The sequence below is a fragment of the Prionailurus viverrinus genome, chromosome D4 (genome assembly GCF_022837055.1).
Source record: "Prionailurus viverrinus isolate Anna chromosome D4, UM_Priviv_1.0, whole genome shotgun sequence".
In the NCBI taxonomy this organism is placed as follows: domain Eukaryota; kingdom Metazoa; phylum Chordata; class Mammalia; order Carnivora; family Felidae; genus Prionailurus; species Prionailurus viverrinus.
The window spans coordinates 75,331,317-75,353,796 of NC_062573.1; the positions used below are offsets into that span (position 1 = coordinate 75,331,317).

General features: G+C 38.8%; 1 protein-coding gene and 1 pseudogene across 2 annotated transcripts in view; both read right to left on the reverse strand.

The window, feature by feature from the left end:
• The window catches only part of SMC5 (structural maintenance of chromosomes 5), a 97,068-nt gene extending 75,604 nt beyond the window's left edge, over positions 1-21,464 (reverse strand). For both annotated transcript variants that reach the window (XM_047829558.1, XM_047829557.1), the window contains exons 1-3: positions 21,192-21,464; positions 18,691-18,832; positions 4,606-4,658 (exon numbers count right to left, since the gene is read on the reverse strand). In XM_047829558.1, coding sequence (XP_047685514.1) covers positions 4,606-4,658; positions 18,691-18,832; positions 21,192-21,385 — 389 coding nt within the window. In that variant the 5' untranslated portion in view covers positions 21,386-21,464. The remainder of the gene's footprint in view (positions 1-4,605; positions 4,659-18,690; positions 18,833-21,191) is intronic.
• LOC125150445 (complement component 1 Q subcomponent-binding protein, mitochondrial-like) lies at positions 14,411-15,140 on the reverse strand (annotated as a pseudogene).
• Positions 21,465-22,480: the final 1,016 nt, after the last annotated feature.

The window sequence follows — 22,480 nt, forward strand, 5'->3', positions numbered from 1 at the left end:
AAAATACATAGGATAATTCTAAACAAACAATGAGAGTTATTTATAGTTATTATGTCTTAAAGACTTGATAAGATAAAATTAAAATAGTTCAGGGAAATTATTCAAATAAAAGTAATCTAAGGTCTTTATTCAATAGGAAAATAAAGACATCTAAGTCTAGACTCAAATTCAAATATATATGTTAAGAATTCTAACCACTAAAACAAGAAGGACTAATTTTCAAAACAGTAAAGAAAATATTAAGGCAAACAAAAATCCAAACAAAGGCATGAGAGAAAAGATATACTGAAAAGTAGAACAAATAAAAAGCATGGAATAAGGCAGTAAAAGTAAATCCAAAAATGTAAGTCATTCAATACATGTAATGGATCATATGCATTATGTAAAAAGCAATATAAACAACACCAGCTATCCTTGTGCAAATGAGATATTAAAGGTCTAAAAAAACTTGAAATAAATGAATAAAACCTGAAAAATACTTGAAAAAGAAAGCTGCCAACTACATTAGTGGCAAGTTAAACACATTCTAAGGGTGATGCATCAAAAGACAAAGAAGTCAGTATGTAACAACAGAAAGTTCAATTCACTCAGAAGATCAAGCAATGTGAATCTTAGCTGCAACTAATACGTCCTGAAAATACATAAAGCAAAAACTGACAGGATGAGGCTAACTGACAAATCTACATAGAAGTATAATGTAAAACACCTTTCTCAGTAAAGAATCGATCTGATGACTCAAATCATAAATATACAAGATTTAAAAATATAATTAATCAGTTGAACTAATGGACAAATAGACAATACTGCACATAACAAGAGCAGAATACTCATTCTTTCAATCCAGCGGGTAACATTTATGAAAGCTCACTATGATAAGTATACCTTGACAAATGTCAAAGGGTTGGTAACATGACCATATATGTATAACTCTATATAATATAGTAATGTTATATATTATACAATAGCACATATATAATTTAACATATTTATAATATATATTTTTTCTACTACAGTACTATCATCAAAGTGGAAATCAATACTAAAATATAACAAGAAAACCACTACATGAGAATTTTAAAGAACTTCTAATTATGAACTCATAAAGAAAATGAAGGAAATATTCAGAACTGAAAAATAGGAAAATGCTTTGTATACCAAAACTTAGGAGAAAGAGCTAAGCAGTATTGACAGGGAAATTTTTAACCTGTTTATATTAAGGAAAATAAAAGACTACACATTTGTACAATAAATATCAATTTCAAGAAATTAGAAAAAGCAAAAAAAAAAAAAAAACCCAAAAGTTTAAAGAAAAATTAGTAAAGATATGTGTAGAAATTAATGAAGTAGAAAACAATGATATAACAGAGAAACAACAATGCAGAAGTCAATTCACTGAAAAGACTAACAAAACTGACAAATCAAATCCTTCAAATTAAGGGGTAAAAAAACAAAGGAGGTTAATACTACTACAGAAGACATTTAGATCATGCCATGTCTCTGCTCAAATCCTGGTGGGTTCACAGCTTACTGAAAATAAATAAATGCAAAGTCCTCACAGCAGCCTACAAGTCCCTAGGAGCCGGCTCCTTGATCTTTTCAGACCTTACCTCTTACTATTCTCTTGTTCAATGCAATGCGGTCACACAAGATATCACTTGAGTCTTAGCATTTGCAGACACCAAAATGCTATTTCCCCAAGCATTTCCATGCTCATCACCTTATCTCCTTTAAGTCTTTGCTCAAGTACCATCTTCTGAGTGAGAACTTTCCTGATCACCCTATTTAATACCATAAACTCTACTCTGGCACTCCCTCCCTGTCCTCCTTTCCTGCTCGATTTTCTACGTTAGCACCTATCATCACCTAAAATAATATTTTACCTATTTATGTATCGGTCCCTCTCCTCATGCCCCTAACCATAAATTCCAGAATGCTGTACGCCCCTCCCCCTCAATGTATAGGTACTCCAGAATTACTTGAAAATGACTGCATCAGTGTGTGCCAGAGATTATTCTATCCACTGTTCCACTCGACGAGTATGTGACCAGTTAACAGATTTGTTCAACAGCAGTAATTTCAACTAATGATGAGCCATTTTGTGTTTGGTATTCCCAACAAGTGACCACAATGTAACTATAATGACTTTGGGGAAACGGAAACCTCCCCCATGTCAGATGTGGTAACAGAACTCTGGTTCATGGTCACTTGGTTAGATTATTACAGCTAGTGGCTATTGCATGCCAGCATGTGTGCCTCTTCAGAGAAGTAAGAAAACAATTGGGCCATGGTGATGGAGTAGAAAATCAGGAATGCTTAACACCTGCTGCCATCCGTAAAAGACACTGAAACTTAAGTATTAACACTTCCTCTGTATGTCAGAAATATACCTGGCTTCATATATTTATGTCAGTTGCAATATCGAAGAAACCACTGTGACCCATCAATGGTACCAAGGTTAACACAGGAGTTATCTTTGGCTAATGGAGATATAATTCACATACCATTTTAAATATACGAATCAATGCTTTTTTCATTGTGGTAAAATGTGCATAACATAAAATTTACCACTTTAACCATTTTTAGGTGTATAGTTGAAGGAAGATGTGCTTCAACAATGGTCTTTAACATATTCACAAGGTTGTGTCACCATCACCACCATCTATTTCCGAAATCTCTTCACCACCCCCAAAAAGGAGCCCAAACCTGTTAAGTCGTCACTCCCTATTCTCTCCACTCCTCCTTCCTAAGCAGCCACAAATCTATTTTCTGTCTCTGGAGATTTGCCTATTCTGGACATTTCATATAAATGCAGTGATACAGTCTGTAGCATTTGTGTCTGGCTTCTTCCACCAAGCACGTTCTCCAGGTTCACCCATGTCACAGGATCCATCAGTACTTCCTGCCTTTCTGTAGCTGAATAAGATATTGTGTGAATGTATCACATTTTGTTTAGTCATTTACCAGACGATAGACATTTGGGGTGTTTACAATTTTTCACTATTAAAATTAGGAAAAGGCTAATTTTGTGCAAATGAGTAAACAATGTCTACGACAGTAACCGGATCAAAGATTTATTTAAAACCTGATAATATACTCCCAAGTAAGATAAAGTGCTTACATTCCCACAGTACATGACAGGATTCACTTCTCTATACCTTCATATTACTAAATTTTATTTAAAAATTTTTCTAAGCTAAAAGGAAAAAAGTCCTCATTTTGATTTCCTTGATAACTAATGAGTTATATCCTTTTTATAATTTTGGCCACTTATTTTACTTGGTGTTAAATTTTTTTGTTTGTTTCTTTTACCAGTTAGTAATTTTACTGACTTGCATGAGACTTGGTATTTTAGTAAATTTAAGACATGTACAGGTTATTTGTGCTGAAAATGTTTTCTCCCGTCTATCACTCATTTTTAATTACAGTACCATTATTTTCAGCTGCATGTGGATGCAATCTAAATTTCCTATCTTCCTTTTATGTGCTTGGAAGAGCCTCCTTCTTCTAAGACTTAAAGAAATCTACATTTTTTTTCCCTATTATTTTCAAAAGTTACATATTTTTTCACTCAGCCTTTAACACATCTAGGTTTTATTCATGAATATTTGATAAACCTCTAAATTTATGTTAACAAAATTAATAGCCAATTAACTTACTTCAATTTGAGTAATTTATAGCCTAAGCTTAAACTGCCATCTTTACAATAAATCCTGTTACATATTCAGGTCTGTCCCTACTTTTTCCATTCTGCTCCTCCAATTTTCTGTACTAATACACCACACTATCAACAGGATTATAGTCCACTCTAACATCTAGTACACAAATACCTTATTCATGACTCTACTTTTCCAAAATCTTCTTGGGTTTTCCAGCACATTTATTCTCCCAGATAAACTTTAGAATCAAACTTACCTGTTGATACTCTGATTGGAATTGTGTCAAATTTATATATTAATTTGGAAAAGACTGATATGTTAATAATGATATTAACTATATGCTTCTAGGAACATAGTAAGCTTCTCCATTTATTCAAGTCTTGGTTTTATATCTTTCAGTAAAATACTATCATTACATTTTAATGAACTGAGTATAATCTTTTGTGTATGCCTATTTCTCATTGCTATATAAATATAACATCTCCCCCACAGTTTTTGAGTAAAAAGATCATATCCCCATATCCTATAAAACGATGAGGCTATCAGATAATTTTTAAAACCTAAAGCTAGAAATTCCAGGACTTTGTAGAACACTCCAAAAAACAACACTAAAAATCAACTAAGCAGTAAACAAACCTGTGTAAAAAAGACTGAAAGTATATACACGAAGGAGGGTTAACTGGTGTCATCTTGAATACTAACTCTGATCCATCAGAAATGGCTGCCAAGAGGTAATTTCTTTAAGAATTCTATTGAAAAAAATTCTTACAATTTAGTTTTTAAAAGACACCTTAAAAAAATAACTTCTCTGGATAAAACATCCTTGAAATAGTAGTTCCAACATTTACATCATAACGTTATGTTATTACTGTTTTCTAAAGTCATGAGGAATGCATGAACATCAAGAAATTGTACAGAAAACGGTGGTTTCAGTACTTTTAACACTTACAATTCAATTTCAACCATTCCTTTGGAACATCCTCTCTTCACAAAAAAGCCAACCTAGAGTAAAAAAAAAACAATATGCACTGAGCGATGACATTCCCAGGTTATCCCAGATTTAGTGAAGTCATTATTATTTATCAAATTAAAATTCTTTCATTAAGTATTTTCTCTGTCCACTCCTATCACTTTCCCAGATTTGAGTCCCTCCATTGTTTCCACCCACCAGTGACAAAAATTAGTTACCATTTACCGAACATTCTATGTGCCAGACAGCCTCTTAAAAAACTCGTGACAAAGCCAGCAAGTGATACAGAGCAAAGAACTGAACCCACATAATCTGGCTCCAGAGTCTGTGTGCTTAGCCTCTCTACTAAAAACTCCCCTTATAGGCAAAAAAGCCAGTGGGAAAATAGGTTCTACAGTTTAACTATAGAGCCATACCAAATCTCCTTATTACCACTGGAGACTTCTTTGGAGTGGCACCGATAAAATATCAACAATCACTCTAATATTACCCATCCTGTCATTAATGAAGATATAATTGTCATTCTCTTAAAAAGAGCAATACACATAGGAAATACAATTTAAGTACAATCTATGGGATAAAACAGACATATTTCATATTTAAGCTAGTTTGTATACATGTATGACCAAAAGCCTGAGACAGACCCTGGGCCTAAAACAATAAATCAGACTGGATCTTGAATCAGGCTATAAATAATTCTTAAAAAAAAAAAAAAAAAAAGTGAAAATATACCTTGCAAATAATTATCTTTTTAATAGTGGTAACGGCAATGATGACAACTGAAACCACAACAGTGAACATTTATTAATATGCGTTACCATATGCTACTCTGCTAAGCAATTTATAATTTCCTTTTTTAATACTCATAACCAATCTCATGAGGTATATATTACATCCCTTTTACGGATGATGAAACTGATGCCCAGAAAGATGAAAAAGGAGGACTTGCCTTGTAACTAGTAAGTACAGCTTAATGATTAAGAGTACAGGCATTAATATACACCACTCAGATTCCAATCTCAACTCTGCCATAAACATATAAGTTGTTTGATTCTGACGAGGCTACTTAAACTGTTTTAGTTTCTTCATAAACATGAAAAAACAATGGCATCTTTGTAAGAGTGCTATCTGCTCACTGCCTTGCATCAGTTAAAATACTTGGTACCACTAAGAAGGAAAAAAATCATGAGGCAGTTCTTATTATCAAGTGTACATATGGATGATATAGAAGATGCTAGTGTTAAATTTTCATACCAGGATTTAACTGTAAATACAACATTAAACATGTTTTTAGTGAGAACTTGTGCAGCCCCTAAATATATCTAGGGATACCCAAAGGTCTGCAATGTGCCACCTAAGAAACCCTGCACTCCACAGTCTTCTTCAAAAACCCTACCACTCAAGGGGCATCTGGGTGGCTCAGTTGGTTGAGCATCCGACTTCAGCTCAGGTCATGATCTCATAGTCTGTGAGTTCGAGCCCTGCGTCGGGCTCTGTGCTGACAGCTCAGAGCCTGGACCCTGCTTCAGATTCTGTGTCTCCCTCTCTCTCTGCCCCTCCCCTGCTCATGCTCTGTCTCTCTCTGTCTCAAAAATAAATAAAAACATTAAAAAAAATTAAAAAAAAAAACCAAAAACCCTACCACTCAGGGTAAGATCTGTCTTCTTCCCTTCTGGCAACCACCACTTGGTTCTATATTGGAGTCTGTTAGTCTGTTTGTGGGTTGTTTTATTTTGTTTTAGATTCCACATACAAGTGAAATCATATGGTATTTGTCTTTCCCTAACGTATTTCACTTAGTATAACACCCTCTAGGTCCATTCAGGCTGTTGCAAATGTCAAGATTTCATTCTTTTTCATGGCTGAATAACATTCTACACGATGTCTTAACTTCATGTTAAATCTTGATACCTGAGAGGGCAAGTTTTCCCATTGTGTTGAATTTCTTTATGAGTATCTTAGCTATTCTTGGCCCTTTGCTCTTCCATCTGAATTTCAGAACCTGCTTGTAACTATGACTGGAACGATGCTGATATGTACATCAATGTGAAGAATGAAATTTTTATATTAGGTCTTCCAGCCCGTTCATACTGTACATCTCTCCATCTATTATAAACTCCTAATATTTTCAAAAAAGTTGTATAATTTCTACATTGTGTGTAAGTCTTACATATCCTTTGTTAACTTATTGCTATGTAAGCTGCATTTTTGTTGCTACTGTAAATGATATCAAGTTTTAATTGTATTTTTCTGTTGTTAGTGTACAGAAATGCAACAGATTTGTTATATAATCTTGTATTTAGCAATCTTAATAAATTTTCATATTAATTCATCAGAAGGCTTATCTGAGGACTCTTTTGTGGTTTTCGTTGCAAACATTCATATAACCTATAAATGACTTTTCTTTCTTTCCAACTTGTATCTTTTGTTTTACCTTCCTGTTCTGTCTAGAACTTCAAGTACAATGCTGAATAGGAGTGACAGATAGTAGGCAACCTTGACTTGTTCTTTAACTTGCTGTATATTTTAGCTGTCTTTTATGCAATTAAGAAAGGTATCCTTGAAGGACGGGCCAACATAGAGGACAAGTAGGGGGATCCTAAGTTCCCTCATCTCACAAACAAAGCAGTGTTGAAGCTAAAGGATGCTGAACTCCAAAGTCCGGGAGGAAAAGAGACAGTTGCTTACAGGGACCCACAGGGACAACCTGACCAGCCATAGGTGGGTGATTGTGAACTGGGAGAGAGAAAATGAACAGAGGGGAGGGTTCCCCTTCTGTGGAGAGACAAAGGGAAGAGAAAGAGCAGCTGGGGAAGCACAGGACTGTATGTGGACAAGAAAAAAAAACAGGGACCAGGACATAGAAGGAGCCAATCTCTGAAGGGCTTTCTCCAGACTGGGGCAGGCTGCCCGGGTCGCACACCTGGGTAAGAGGGGAGCCGGCCCCAGGCTAGCTGCCTAGGCCAAGGGCACTGTCCACAGTAGGAGAAAGCAATCCCCTCCCTGGAGTACAGTGGGGCAGGCCAAAGCCTGCCTGCATCTGCCAGCCAGACGACTCATGCGGCAGCGTTGAGAGGAACTTCCCCAGTACCTGGGTGAACGGAGCAGGAGTTTGCCAAACGCCAAGGCACAGGAGCTGGCGGAGCAGGACAAACCGCCTCACTTGTGCCCATGGCACAGTGAGACTGCTCCAGAAGAGTGGTTTGGGACACCTGGTCCATGGAGGAGAGACTTCGGTGTCGTCATTTTTCTTCCCATCACCAACAAGGGGAGACTTCAGCAAAGGGACAGCGGGGCCCACAGTGGAGGCAGGACCTGCTTACACCAAACCACGCCCCTCCGTGACTGGTAACTGCGTATCTACTGGAGTGGGATTGAAGCTGATGAACCAGACGGCCCTTCCTCCAGACCAGCGCTGTTGCACTGATTTAATTGCCTGATTTAATTCTCAGACAGTTCTTACTGTATAGATATATTCTTCCTTCCTTTTCTCCTTCTTATCTCTTCCCTCCTCTAGTCTGGTTACTCTGGTTGTCGGTTCGTTTAAGCAGACATATTTAATCCATTCTCTTGATACGTGTTCCACACCTCCTTCTTTATTCCCCTTTCTCACTCTCTGGATTAAGCCCTATAGTTTTTCTGGTCAATTTTTATTCGTTCTTTTTCCCTGCTCCTGTCATTTCTCTCTTTGTTTGGGACAAGGCCTCTTCTACCAACACCTCCTCTACCCTATTGTTTACTTGTGGCTGATGTTTCTGGATTTTTGTTTTTGGGGTTTGTTTGTGTGTTTGGGTGTTTTTGTTTTCTGTTTGTTTTTTGTTTCTTTGTTTTCCTTTCTAGGACACTTCAAGGAACAAATCAAAGCACACCTAGTGGAGGGTTCAAAACATCACTACAAGTAGGGAGATAAAGTAACTACACTACAACAACAGAGGGCAAGTGACACTCTCCAAAAAACACCTCCTGAAGGGCCAGGCCCCAGACAGTGTACTACCCCACTTTAATATAGTAGTGCTCGCAGGTGTAGGGCACATAACAAGCTTTTAAAACACATAAGGGACAAAAAACTACCCAAAATGATGAAATGGAAGAATGCCCCTCAAAAGAAAGTCCAGGAAGAAATGACAGCTAACAAATTGCTCAAAACAGATATAAACAATATAACTGAACAAGAATTTAGAACAGTCATAAGATTAATTGCTGGACTTGAAAAAAGCACAGAAGACACCAGAGAATCTACCACTGCAGAGATCAAGGAACCAAAAAATAGTCATGATGAATTCAAAAATGTTGTAAACAAGGTGCAAAATAAACTAGAGGTGGGGACAGCCACAATTGAAGAGGCAGAGGGGAGAATAGTTGATATAGAAGATAAAATTATGGAAAAAGATGAAGCTGAGAAAAAGAGAAATAAAAACATTCTGGATCACAAGGAGAGAATTAGAGAGCTAAGTGACTCAATGAAATGCAGCGAATTCCATATCACAGGAGTTCCAGAAGAAGAGAGAGAGAAAGGGGCCAAAGGTGTGCTTAACAAATCATAGCTGAGAACTTCCCCAATCTGGGGAAGGAACCAGACATGGAAATCCAGGAGGTACAGAGAACTCCATTCAGATGTAACTTGAATCAATCTTCTATATGACATGTCATAGTGAAACTGGCAAAATATAAAGATAAAGAGAGAATTCTGAAAGCGGCCAGGAATAAACAGCCCTCACCTACAGGGTGAACATATAAGGCAGACACAAAAGGGTAGTGGCAGACTTGTCTACTGAAACTTGGCAGGCCCAAAAGGAGTGGCAGGAAATTTTCATCGTGATGAATAGGAAAAATATGCATCCAAGAATCCTTTATCCAGCAAGTCTGTCATTCAGAATAGAAGGAGAAATAAAGGTTTTCCCAAACAAACAAAAACTGAAGGAATTCATCACCACTAAATCAGCCCTACAAGAGATCCTAAGGGGGACTGTGTGAGTATTGCAAAGACCACAAAGGACCAGAGACACCACTACAAGCATGAAACCTACAGATAACACAATGACTCTAAACCCATATCTTTCAATAACAACACTGAATGTAAATGGACTAAATGCTCCAATCAAAGACACAGGGTATCAGAATGGATACAAAAAATAAGACCCATCTATTTGCTGTCTACAAGAAACACATTTTAGACCTGAGAACACCTTCAGATTGAAAGTGAGGGGATAGAGAACCATCTATCATGCTAGTGGAAGTCATAAGAAAGCTGGAGTAGCTATACTTATATCAGACAAACTAGATTTTAAACTAAAGACTGTAACAAGAGATGAGGAAGGGCATTCTATAATAATTACAGTGTCTATTCATCAAGAAGAGATAACGATTACAAATGTTTATGCACCAAATTTGGAAGAACCCAAATATATAAAGGAATTAATCACAAACCTAAGCACTTTCATTGGTAAGAATGTGGTCATTGCAGGGAACTTTAATACTCCACTTACAACAATGGACAGATCATCTAGACAGAAAACCCATAAAGAATGATACACTGGACCAGATGGACTTGACAGATATATTTAGAACTTTTCACCCCAAAGCAACAGAATACACATTCTTCTCAAGTGCACGTGGAACATTCTCTAAGATAGATCACATACTGGCTCACAAAATAGCCCTCAATAAATACAAAAGAACTGAGATCATACCATGTACACATTCAGATCATAATGCTATGAAACTTGAAATCAACCACAGGAAAAAGTTTGGAAAACCTCCAAATTCATGCAGGTTAAAAAACATCCTACTAAAGAATGAGTGGATCAACCAGGCAATTAAAGAAGGATTAAAAAATATATGGAAACAAATGAAAATGAAAATACTACAATCCAAACCCTTTGGGATGCAGCAAAGGCAATCCTAAGAGGAAAATTCATTGCAATCCAGGCCTATCTCAAGAAACAAGAAAAATCCCAAATACAAAATCTAACAGCACACCTAAAGGAACTAGAAGCAGAACAGCAAAGAAACCCTAAACCCAGCAGAGGAAGAGAAATAATAAGATCTGAGCAGAAATAAACAATATAGAAACAAAAAACAAAAGAACAGACCAATGAAACCAAAAGTTGGTTGTTTGAAAAAAACAAACAAAAGTGATGAACCCCTAGCCAGACTTCTCAAAAGGAAGACCAAAATAGATAAAATCATGAATGAAAATGGATTTATCAGAACCAATCCCTCAGAAATTCCTAGACACCCACACACTACCCAAACTCAAACAGGAAGAAATAGAAAATTTCAACAGACCCGTCTGTAACTAGTGAAGAAACTGAATCAGTTATCAAAAATCTCCCAGCAAATTGAGAGTCCTGGACCAGATGGGTTCCGTGGGGAATTCTACCAGACATTTAAAGCAGAATTAATACCTATCCTTCTCAAGCCATTCCCAAAAAACAGATTCCCAAAAAACTTCCAGACTCATTCTATGAAGCCAGCATTATCTTGATTCTTAAACCAGACAGAGACCCCACAAAAAAGGAGAACTACAAGCCAATATCCCTGATGAACATAGATGTAAAAATTCTTAACAAGATACTAGCAAATCGAGTTCAACATCATATAGGAATTATTCACCATGATCAAGTGGGATTCATACCTGGGCTGCAGGGCTGGTTCAATATTTGCAAATCAATCAGTGTGATACATCACATTAACAAAACAAAGGATAAGAACCATATAATCCTGTCAATAAATGCAGAAAAAGCATTTGACAAAATACATCATCCTTTCTTAATAAAAACCCTCGAGAAAGTACGGATAGAAGGAACATATTTAAACATCATAAAAGCCATATATGAAAAGCCTGCAGCTAATATCATCCTCAAAGGGGAAAAACTGAGAGCTTTCCCCCTGAGATCAGGAACACGACAGGGATGTCCACTCTCACCACTGTTGTTTAACATAGTGTTGGAAGTCCTAGCCTCAGCAATCAGACAACAAAATGAAATAAAAGTCATCAAAATTGGCAAAGTCTAACTTTCACTTTTCACAGACAACATGATACTCTACATGGAAAACCCACAAGACTCCACCAAAAGACTCCTAGAACTGATACATGAATTCAGTAAAGTTGCAGGGTACAAAATCAATGTACAGAAATCAGCTGCATTTTTATACACCAATAATGAAGCAACAGAAAGAGAAAGAAAGAAAGAAATCGATCCCATTTACAATTGTACCAAGAAGCATAAAATACCTAGGAATAAACTTAACCAAAGATGTAAAAGACCTATATGCTGAAAACTACAGAAAGCTTATGAAGAAAACTGAAGATACAAAGAAATGGGAAAACATTCTGTGCCCATGGATTGGAAGAATAAATCTTGTTAAAATGTCAATACTACCCAAAGCAATCTACACATTCAATGCAATCCCAATCAAACTTGCACTGGCATCCTTCTCAAAGCTAGAACAAACAATCCTAAAACTTGTATGGAACCACAAAAGATCCCGAATAGCCAAAATAATATTGAAGAAGAAAACCAAAGCGGGAGGCATCACAATCCCAGACTTGAGCTTCTACTACAAAGCTGTAATCATCAAGGCAGCATGGTATGTATTGGTGCAAAAACAGACACATAGACCAATGGAATAGAATAGAGAACCCAGAACTGGACCCACAAATGTAGGGCCAACTAATCTTTGACAAAGCAGGAAAGAACATCCAATGGAAAAAAGACAGTCTTTTTAGCAAATGGTGCTGGGAGAACTGGACAGCAACATGCAGAAGAATGAAACTACACCACCTTCTTACACCATACACAAAAATAAACTCAAAATGGATGAAAGGCCTAAATGTGAGACAGGAAACCATCAAAACCCTAGAGAAAAAGCAGGGAACAACCTCTTTGACCTCAGCTGCAGCAATTTCTTACTCGACACATCTCCAAAGGCAAGGGAATTAAAAGCAAAAATGAACTACTGGGACCTCATCAAGATAAAAAGCTTCTGCAGTGCAAAGGAAACAATCAACAAAACTGAAAGGTGACTGACAGAATGGGAAACAATATTTGCAAATGACATATCAGATAAAGGGTTAGTATCCAAAATCTATAGTGAACTTTCCAAACTCAACCCTGAAAAACAAATAATCCAGTAAAAAAATGGGCAGAAGACATGAACAGGCACTTATCCAAAGAAAACAGCCAGATGGCAACAGACACATGAAAAGATGCTCAACGTCACTCATCGCCAGGGAAATACAAATCAAAGCCACACTGAGATACCACCTCACACTGGTCAGAGTGGCTAAAATAAACAAATCAGGAAACCACAGATGCTGGCAAGGATGCGGAGAAACAGGAAACCTCTTGCACTGCTGGTGGGAATGCAAACTGGTACAGCTGTCTGGAAAACAGTGTGGAGGTTCCTCAAATAATTAAAAATCGAGCTACCCTATGACCCAGCAATAGCAATGCTAGGTATTTACCCAAGGGATACAGGAGTGGTGATGCACAGGGGCATATGTACCTCAATGTTTATAGCAGCGCTTTCAACAAATTATAGAAAGAGCCTAAATGTCCATCAATTGATGAATGGATAAAGATGAAGTTTATATATTCAATGGAATACTGCTTGGCAACGAGAAAGAATGAAATCATGCCATTTGCAGCAATGTGGATGGAACTGGAAGGTATCATGGAATGAAATAAGTCAGTAAGAGAAGGACAGGTATCATGTTTTCACTCATATGTAGATCTTGAGAAAGTGAACAGAAGACCACAGGGGAAGGGAAGGGGGAAAAAATAGATACAAACAGAGAGGGAGGGAGGCAAACCACAAGAAACTCAAATATAGAGAACAAACTAAGGGTGGATGGGGGGGTGGTGGTGAGGGAGAGGGAAAATGGGTGATAGGCATTGAGGAGAGCACTTTTTGGGATGAGCTCTGGGTGTTGTATGTAAGCCAATTTGACAAATTATATTCATAAAAAAAGAAAAAAGAAAGGTATCCTCTACTCCTAATTTGCTAAGAGTTTTTTAAATCATAAATTACTGTGGAACTTAATGCTTTTTCTCTGAGATGCTCATGCAGTTGTCCTTTAAAATGTGACATGTAAAAAATAAAAATAAAACGTGATGTGTTCATTTTTTTCTAATGTTCAATCTCTCATTCCTTGAATAAATTCTATTTGGTCACAATGTATGATGCATTTTATGTATTAGATTCATCAGACTATAGTTCCTTTTTCTTGAGATTTTTGCTCCTATACTCATGAGTAAGACTAGCTTATAGTTTTCCCATTCTTTCCTTGATGGATTCTGGTACCTAAGTCATGTTCTTTGTGTAAAATACAAAATGACCGTTGTTAAAACTAATGGTCTTTGATGTCCTAGGAAAAAATTTAACAGCTGATTTTTTTCTACTAAGAATCAGCTTGAATCATTTATACATTGGTAGAAACCTACTATACATTTACAACTTTAAGAATTTAAGCTTTACTAGCATGAAGTTGTTCATAATAGTCTTTTTTGTTTTTTTGGAGGAGATAAATCAATTTTATTGTCCATCATTATATTATCCAAAACTCCAGGAACAACAGATTTATAGAGAGGACATAAATGAGTAAGTAAGAGGGCAAGGGAAATAATTTAAATTTGAATGATTTTCCATGATATTAGCATGAAAATTATCTCAAAGTACATGTGTGTCTGGCTTCGGAGTAGCTTTGTTCCCTGGCCAAAGCCGGCCATAAAATTAAGGGGTTCAACATCTTGCCTGCTTTACTGGCTCTTGACAAACCTTAGAGATCTTTGAAAAAAGTCATGTATTCCTGGTGCTCCAGGGCTGTGCTGAGTCTACCAACTCATCTGCCAAAGTGTTATCCTCAGTCCACTGGGAAATCCATCAGGTGGTCATATAAAGTTCAGCCCAGGGGACCAGTGTTGAGTGTGTAATTCATATCCTTCCACGCAGACTTGCCAATGGATCAATAGCTCACTTCCCTGATGAGAAAACATCACTCCCAACCTCCTCTTCGTGCCCAACCTCATCTTCTGGACAGTGACAGTCCAGCACTAAGCCATTCTTTGTAACTTCCAAGAAATTGAGAGTGGCCATCAATTCAGACTGTTCTTCAATCTTCTGCCCTTTGGAGGGCTCCTCCCCCCCATCAAATGGTAGCAGCATGCTATTGTTAATGTTGAAGTGATAGTGACCTTCTCTCCAGCACCTTTCTGCAATAATTTGGTTTCTGTCCCATACATTTCCAGCTCTCAACCACGGGACATCTTGGGGAGGAATTTATGCTTCCAGATCTTCTTTTCCTCCTCAATTTCATCACTCACGAATTCAACAAAAGCTTTGTCCCCAGCAGGGCAGGCCCGGTGGGCAGCGGCCGCTGAGCCCAGTGCACAAGGCACACGGCCCAACAGAAGCAGCACCACAGTGGCAGACACATGCAGGCACCATGATATTCTCTTATAATCATTTAAATCTTGACTGCATTCTGATAATGCCCTGGTGGTAGGCATTACAACAGTTCATGAAAACTCCAGCTCTGCTCCAAGCCCACAGGAGGACTGCATTTGCTCGTTCCCTCTGATGCAAGGTGTGGTGTTTTACCTGGCTCTGTCCAGTGAAAATGTGAGTAGAATATACATGAGTTTTTGGAGGAAATATGAACAGCCAGTTCCCTTTCCCAAGGTGGCCATCATGGAAGTATATATTGAAATGAAGACCTCATGAGCCTAGGTACCCAAGTGACCACAAAAGGGCCTACACTGGGTAAGCAGCAAGAACAAGAATTAACCTTCTCTATTTTTAAAAACAACTCCACTTAAATTTTGGAGTTGTTTCAATCACCCCACAACATATCTTTATTGCATTTTTACATTCCTTTTTTCTCTTCCTTTTTAAATGTTTATTTATTTTAAGAGAGACAGAGTGTGAGCAGAGAGAGGGGGAGGGGGGGAAGATCCACGCTGTGAGCACAGCCCAAAGTGGGGCTTGATCCCTCTAACCACGAGATCATGACCAGAGCCGAAATCAAGAGCTGGACACTTAACTGAGTGAGCCACCCAGGCACCCCCATCCCTTTTTTCTACTTTATCTACCCCCAACACCTTTCTTCTCAAAAGTTACTGATTTGGGTTTTGGTTTTTTTTTTTAATTAATTTCTGCTCTTATTTTCATTTTCCATTAAGATTTCTTCTTTGACCTATATATAATATAGAAGCATATTTTTCATTCCAAACAAATGGGAAAACTTTACTTATCTTGTTTCTCTCTTAATAGCATTATGATCAGAGAATATGGTATGTGTGGTAGCAATTCTTTTGACTTTTTTTATATTTGCATATGGCTCAGTATGTGGATTTAGTAATGTTCCATTTGTGCTTAAAAAGAATGTGAGCTCTCCGAGTGTTTAGCGCAGTGTTTATAACCTGACCACCAGCTCAAGCTTAACTGTTGTTCAAATCTTCCGTATTCTAATTTTTATCTGACTGATCTGATTACCGATAGCTCTCCAACCACGATTATGAATTTGTTAACTTGTCAATAGGAATTCTGATTTTGTTTATATGTTTTAGACCTACATTAAGTGAATTCAAGTTGAGAAATGAATTACCTTCTTGCTAAACTGGACCTTTCATCAATATTTAATGACCGTATCTACTTCCATAAGTACTTTTTGCTTAAGGTCTATTTTGCCTGGTATCAAGTCAGTTATCCCTTTCTTTCATATATTTGCCTATGTATTTCTTCATCTTTTCATTTTTAACTTTTCTGTTGCTTTTTACTTTAAATAGGCTTGTTGTAAACAGGAGAACTGAGCTTTCTTTCTTTATCTACTCCAGCAGACTTCCAAATTAAACATGAACTTAGACCACTAATAATTATTGCGACTATTCAACCATTTTATGTTTTGTAATAATCTCCTTTTCTGTATTTGTTTCTTTTCTCCTCCTCTCTAAAGGCTTCTTCTGTCTTATTTGGGCAGTCATTGTTTCTTCCTTCCCATCTCTCTATGTTTTTATCTTTATTTGGAGGATTTATAAATTTCAATTGTTTTAGTGGTTTACCTATGTAACTTTAACATGCATATTTAATTTAATAAACTGGAAGTTAACCAATTATCTTAACTTCTCCCTGACAATACAAATCCATGGAGTGTTTTAACTCTGGTTACTACCAGAAAAGACAACAGTTCTATCTGGTTTGATCTAAACTTCACAAATTAGACATTATTTTATGCAGTTTCCATATAATTTCCCTATACATTTGCCTTTTTTTTGCTCAACATTTCTTCTCACTTCTTAAGAGTTTTCTTCCAGGATTATTTTTCCTTCTTCCTAAATTATATACTTTCAAAAATATTTCAGTGAGAGAATTTCAGGCTTTCTTTTTTTTTCCACTTCTTTCATTCTGAGAACAATACTTTTGTGCCTGCTCTTCTGTAATTCACTACAACATGTCTGCTTGTGTATTTCTTTTATTTATCCTGCCTAGATCAGGCTTCTTGAATCTGAGGATTTAAACTTTAAGGTTTCTAGAAAATTCTCAGTCATGGTTTCTTGAAATATTGTTTTTTCCTCGTCTATGGTCTCTCTTTGGAAATACTCAGACATACAGTGGATCATCTTCCTTTACCTACCATGTCTTAACCTTGATTTTTCTCTTTTTACTTCTATAATATTTTAAGAAATATGTTCAAGTATTTTAGTTACAAATTCTTTTCTCAAATATGTCTGCTTTGTTTCACCTGTCCACCAAATTTCTATCTTCAAGGAACATATTTTTATTAAGTTCTATTTGATTCTGTGTCGAATTTACTTCATCTGTTACTTACTCCTGTTATTCTTCCAAACTTCTTTTATTTCCTTAAACAAATTAAATATCCCTAGTTTATTTTCTCCATCTACAAGCTTTGCATGTCTGATGATGCAATCTGCTATTTGTGTTGGCATTTCCTCCTATGTTTTGATTGTTAAGTATGGATTCATGAACTCCTCGGGACTTTTACGTTAGAATTTTTAGGACTGAATTTCATGTATTTTTCTTCATAGGATTTGCACCTGCTTCTGCCAGGTGCCTGGAGATATTACTAACTGGGACCACTTTAAAATTATCATTTATGATATCAGGCCACAGAGGTAAGATGAATCGTGGCTCTAAACATGTGTTAAGGCTTGTGGTTAAGAATTCTTTGGAAGACAAAACAGAAACAAACTCATAAACACAGAGAACTGATGATTGCCAGAGGGGAGACAGGGGAGTGGACAAAACAGATGAAGTGGATTCAGAGGTACAATCTTCCAGTTATAAAATAAGTAAGACATAGGGACGTAATTACAGCATAGGGAATATTGTCAATAATATTCTAACAACTTTGTATAGTGATAGACAGCAACTAGACTTATTGTGACCATTTCATACATATATAAATATTGACTATATTGTATACCTGAAACTAATACAATATCGTATGTCAATTATTTTTCAATAGAAAATAATAGTAATTCTTTTTTTTTTCTCCACCAAATTCAGAGCTAACAATCAGGGTAAGTAAGTAAGTAACTCTGTATCTCATTCTGCAGTGTTTATTTTTCCTACTAAATACAGTGCTTGACTTCAAGTTTCATCTTCTAGCCCTCCTTTACCTTCAGGACCCCCAATCCAGAGCAACCAATCAAAAACTAGGCTTTAGGGTGCAAAGTAAGCAAATGCCCCTGGGGAAACAACTCCAGAGCTTAAGTCTTCAGATCCACACAATTTTGTTTCTGCCCTTGGTAAATTTACTTCACCTTTCCACAAGCCCAACAATACACATTTAAGAAGACATTTTACTCTACTCCTAAGAATTTTAAGTGTCACATACTTGGAGAATTCTCTAGATTCATATATAGTCCAAAATACCTTTACAGTGGCAATCTCCTCCAGCCATCTCTACCTGCCAACTTCATTCTTTATATTCAAGCTCTATATGTTTGTTACACCCGAGGAATTGAGATACAGGAAGTGATTCGATACTAAAAGCAAGTCACAACTCCAAATTTTTAAAAAATACTTCTGTTAACTCACCTTGTCTGCCCGTCCCATGAAAGCGGGTTTGCCTGCCAACCCAAGACAAATGGCACACACGATGCTCGACTTTCCTGTCCCATTAGCTCCAATAATCATATTCAAGTGAGGTCCGGGAGATACTTCACAGACATCATACGTCCTGAATTGTAAAAAGGCGAAATTACTAAGACATAAGAAGTGAATATTTTCTTTGCCAAAACATTTATTCTTGCTTTACATTACCTACAGGTTTTTCTTGAGTTCCTTTAAAGGCCAGCTGACCTTACCGTCTAATCCAACTGGACTTGGTTCACTCATAGGAATTCTTCCAGTAACCACTGTCTTCCAGGCCACTTCGGTTCTCTAAGCCTACCTCTCCTATCTCCTACCTCATTCCTAAAACTCAAAGTCCACTCATCCTGAAAATAAAACAGGCTAGCTCTACACTTTGCAGCCACCTTTTTCTTTCTCTTCACACCCAAGCTTTATTTCCTCACATTCATTCATTCTTCTAGGACTTGCAAAATTTTCTGCTTCCATGGCTTCAAAGGGTAAAAGATTTTCTACTTGCTAAACGCAGTGGGCTCTTTTCAGTCTTATTATCCAACTCCGGTGCAGCAGATATTTTTGAAACACTTTTTCCACTAGGCTTCTGAGAGAATACTCTCCCATGGTTCTCCTCTTGCCTCTCTGAACACTTCCTTCTCAGTCCGAGGTCCTCTTGTGCTCATCCTTAAATGTTGGCATTCCTCCAGGGCTCTATACTTGGCCTTCTATTCCTATTAATATTTCCCTTTGGGCAATCTCAAGCATTTCTGCAACTTACATGCATGATTTTCAAATCTCTCACCTGTTCACTTTTCCTGACCCTTAAAAACACTGCCTATGTGAGATCTTTTTCAGATGTCCCACAGGAAACTTCAAATCACAGGATCCAAAAAGCATTTACTATTCTTCCCCCCAAATTGTTCCTTCTGCTGAATAACATCACATCTGACCAAGAACCAAGGCAGAGACTTGAGAAAAATACTGCATAACTCTCTTACCCTCAGCCTCCCAGTCTAAAGCCAAATCCTGACAAATCTCTTCTTTCTGCTCCTACTTCCCACTGCTACTCCAAGGTTCAAACTCTGATCATCCCTTACTGTTGTAAGTCTTCTTGCCTCCAATCTTGCACCCTTTCTAAATCATCCTTCACACTGCTTCCAGAGTAATATAAATCACATGTCATTTCCTGCTTAAAATGCATCCTGGTTGCCAACAGGATGAAATTGGAATTTCTTAGTATAGAAAACGCAGATTCTCAATAGCTGCCTCCCTCTTCAGTATCAGCTCTGCTCACATATTTGCTCACATCCTACGTTCCAGCCATACTAAAATACTAGACACTTCCTAAATATACAAACTGTTGCAGGTGGTTCCATCTACAACACTCTTCCTTCAAGACTTTTATAACCTCCGGTACAAAGCTCTTTCTCACAGTTGTGGATGAAATTAACCACTTCATCCTTTGTGCCCCATGGCACAAATACATACACACACACACACACACACACACACACACACTCATCTATATTATTATGGTAGATAACTCATTTGATTATATTTATCTTTCCTGACCTGCACTCAAACAGCAATTCAGCTACTTACTAGCAGTGTAAACATGAGTAAATTAACCTTTCCAAGCTCATCTCATCAATGGAGATGAAGAGATGTTACAAGAATGAGAGCACTGTGTAAATAAAGCATCTACTTCTACACTTGGCACAGGATAGATACTTGGGGGTAAGAAAAACACGCTGGTATTGCTACCACAATTCTGTTACCCTAAGCCACTATGTGCAAGCTTTAAAGAAAAAAAAAAAAAAAGGCTTCGATCAAAAGAAATGTAAGATGCTAGAGAGATACACAGTATTTGTGCTAAAACATACTAAATTCTAAGACGATTATTATGATTATTAGTTGTCTGGAGAGAAAGAAAAGGAACCAGGAAAGATAGCTGGATTTGGAGGGGTCAAGGGTCTGCTGGGAGGTCCAACAATTGAGAGTAAGGCTTAATTTTCTGGTACATTTCAACCTCCATCCGCGACAACCTTCACCATTTTGTCCCCCTGGCAACTGCTTACTCTTCACGATTCTGCCACAGCGTCACTGCCCCTCTGATTTAACTGTTGCTTCCTGTGAGTTCCCAGCGCCCATACTTTGGTCAATTACAGATTATGTCCTCCGTCTGTAGGCCGTGACTCCCTGCCGCCAGAAATCTATTCCCTACCACGTCCACTGCCCGCCATATGACGCCTTCAGAAAACGCTGGCTGAATGAATAAAATATCCGCATCACATCAGACGCACACCTACCACACCAACACCTACGTCAATCCCCACGGCCTCTCAGTAAAAATCCTCACGGTAACGCCGACTTGAATTCACGACCAGACCCACAGCCGGCCACACATCCACCCACCCTCACCCACCCACGCAGCTTGCCCCCCCGCCGCGGCGCGGCCTCCGGCCACTCACAAGAAGTTCTCCATCACGATACGGACGATCGAGCCTTCCACGAAAGGCCTGGACGACTGCAGCGGCAGCGGCGGCGGCGCCGGCGGGGCCGAGCTCTTTCTTTTGCTCGGGACCTCCGACGAGGGGTCTCTCGGGAGAGCTCTCTTGGAGGCCAGGGAGCTTGGGGTCGACGTCTTCCTACTCGGAGTCGCCATCCTAGCTTCCCCTCCGCCCCGCAAGCGCTTCCGTTCCCACTGACCTGCAGCCCCGGCGCCCCTGCGCCCGGCTCCCGCGCGAACTGCCCGGCGCGCGACACCGCCCGCGAGCCCGCCCCCGCGCCTGCGCAGTCCCGGCCCGGCGGCGTCTGCGGGCCGCCCCGCCCTTCGGCGCGCGGCCTAGGAGGCGGGAGGCAAAGAGAACGCGGGCGAGGATGAGGGTCGCGAGCGGGTGGGGGCGGCGTCCTCCCGGGAGACGGCTACCTCATCTTTCTCTACGAGCGTTTGTGCATTTTTCAGAGTTGGGTGTTTGTTTGTTTGTTTGTTTTTTAACTCAGAGATGTCAATGGCATTTAGTACTTTGAAAGTCCTTTCAGCCCTCTGAGGAAGCCCATCGGCGAGGGGACAGAGGGAGGCGTTCGCGGCGACACCTGAGAGCGAGGGCGGGCGACCTCCGACCAGCTGTGTCGGGACACCGACCGAGCGCACCCGGGCTCGTCGGTCTTTGGCTCTTCGTCTTCTCACTTGGCTCCCTGTTTGCCTTCAATCAGGTCCCCGCGTCCCAAAAAGAAAACTCTTGCAATGACCCTATGCCCGTGTCTCCCCTAAAAGCGTCGGGCTAGGTCCCCTGCGCGCTCCCACTTGTGAACAGACTCGGCAGAGACTCTCTGCCCCCCTGGCTCCCTCCTTGCCTTTTAAGGCTTCCTCTCCCGAAGTTTCTAGAAATCCACGAGCTAGGCTTCACTGGCTTCAATGAGCGCGTGCTTTCACTGAAACCTACTCGCACGCAGGTGGTTAACCTCCCTGAAGAAGAGGTGCACGGAGGGTTACGCAGCTCCTCATTTACTCGGCTAATAATGGGCAACCTACAAGAGGCTGGGGCCGGGGCACTGAAGGAGCCAGTCAAGCTTGGGTGTCTGGGCGCTTTCTGATGCGGGAGGCAGAAAAAGAACCAGTGAAGCGAGAAAGGATTAGGGCATTTCCAGGCTATGCTAGGTGCTGTGAAAAATAATAACCAGAACAAATGTGATGGGGGGAGGCGCAGAGGCGATGCTTGAGTTAAACCCAGAATGAGGGGGAACCAAGGTAAATGAC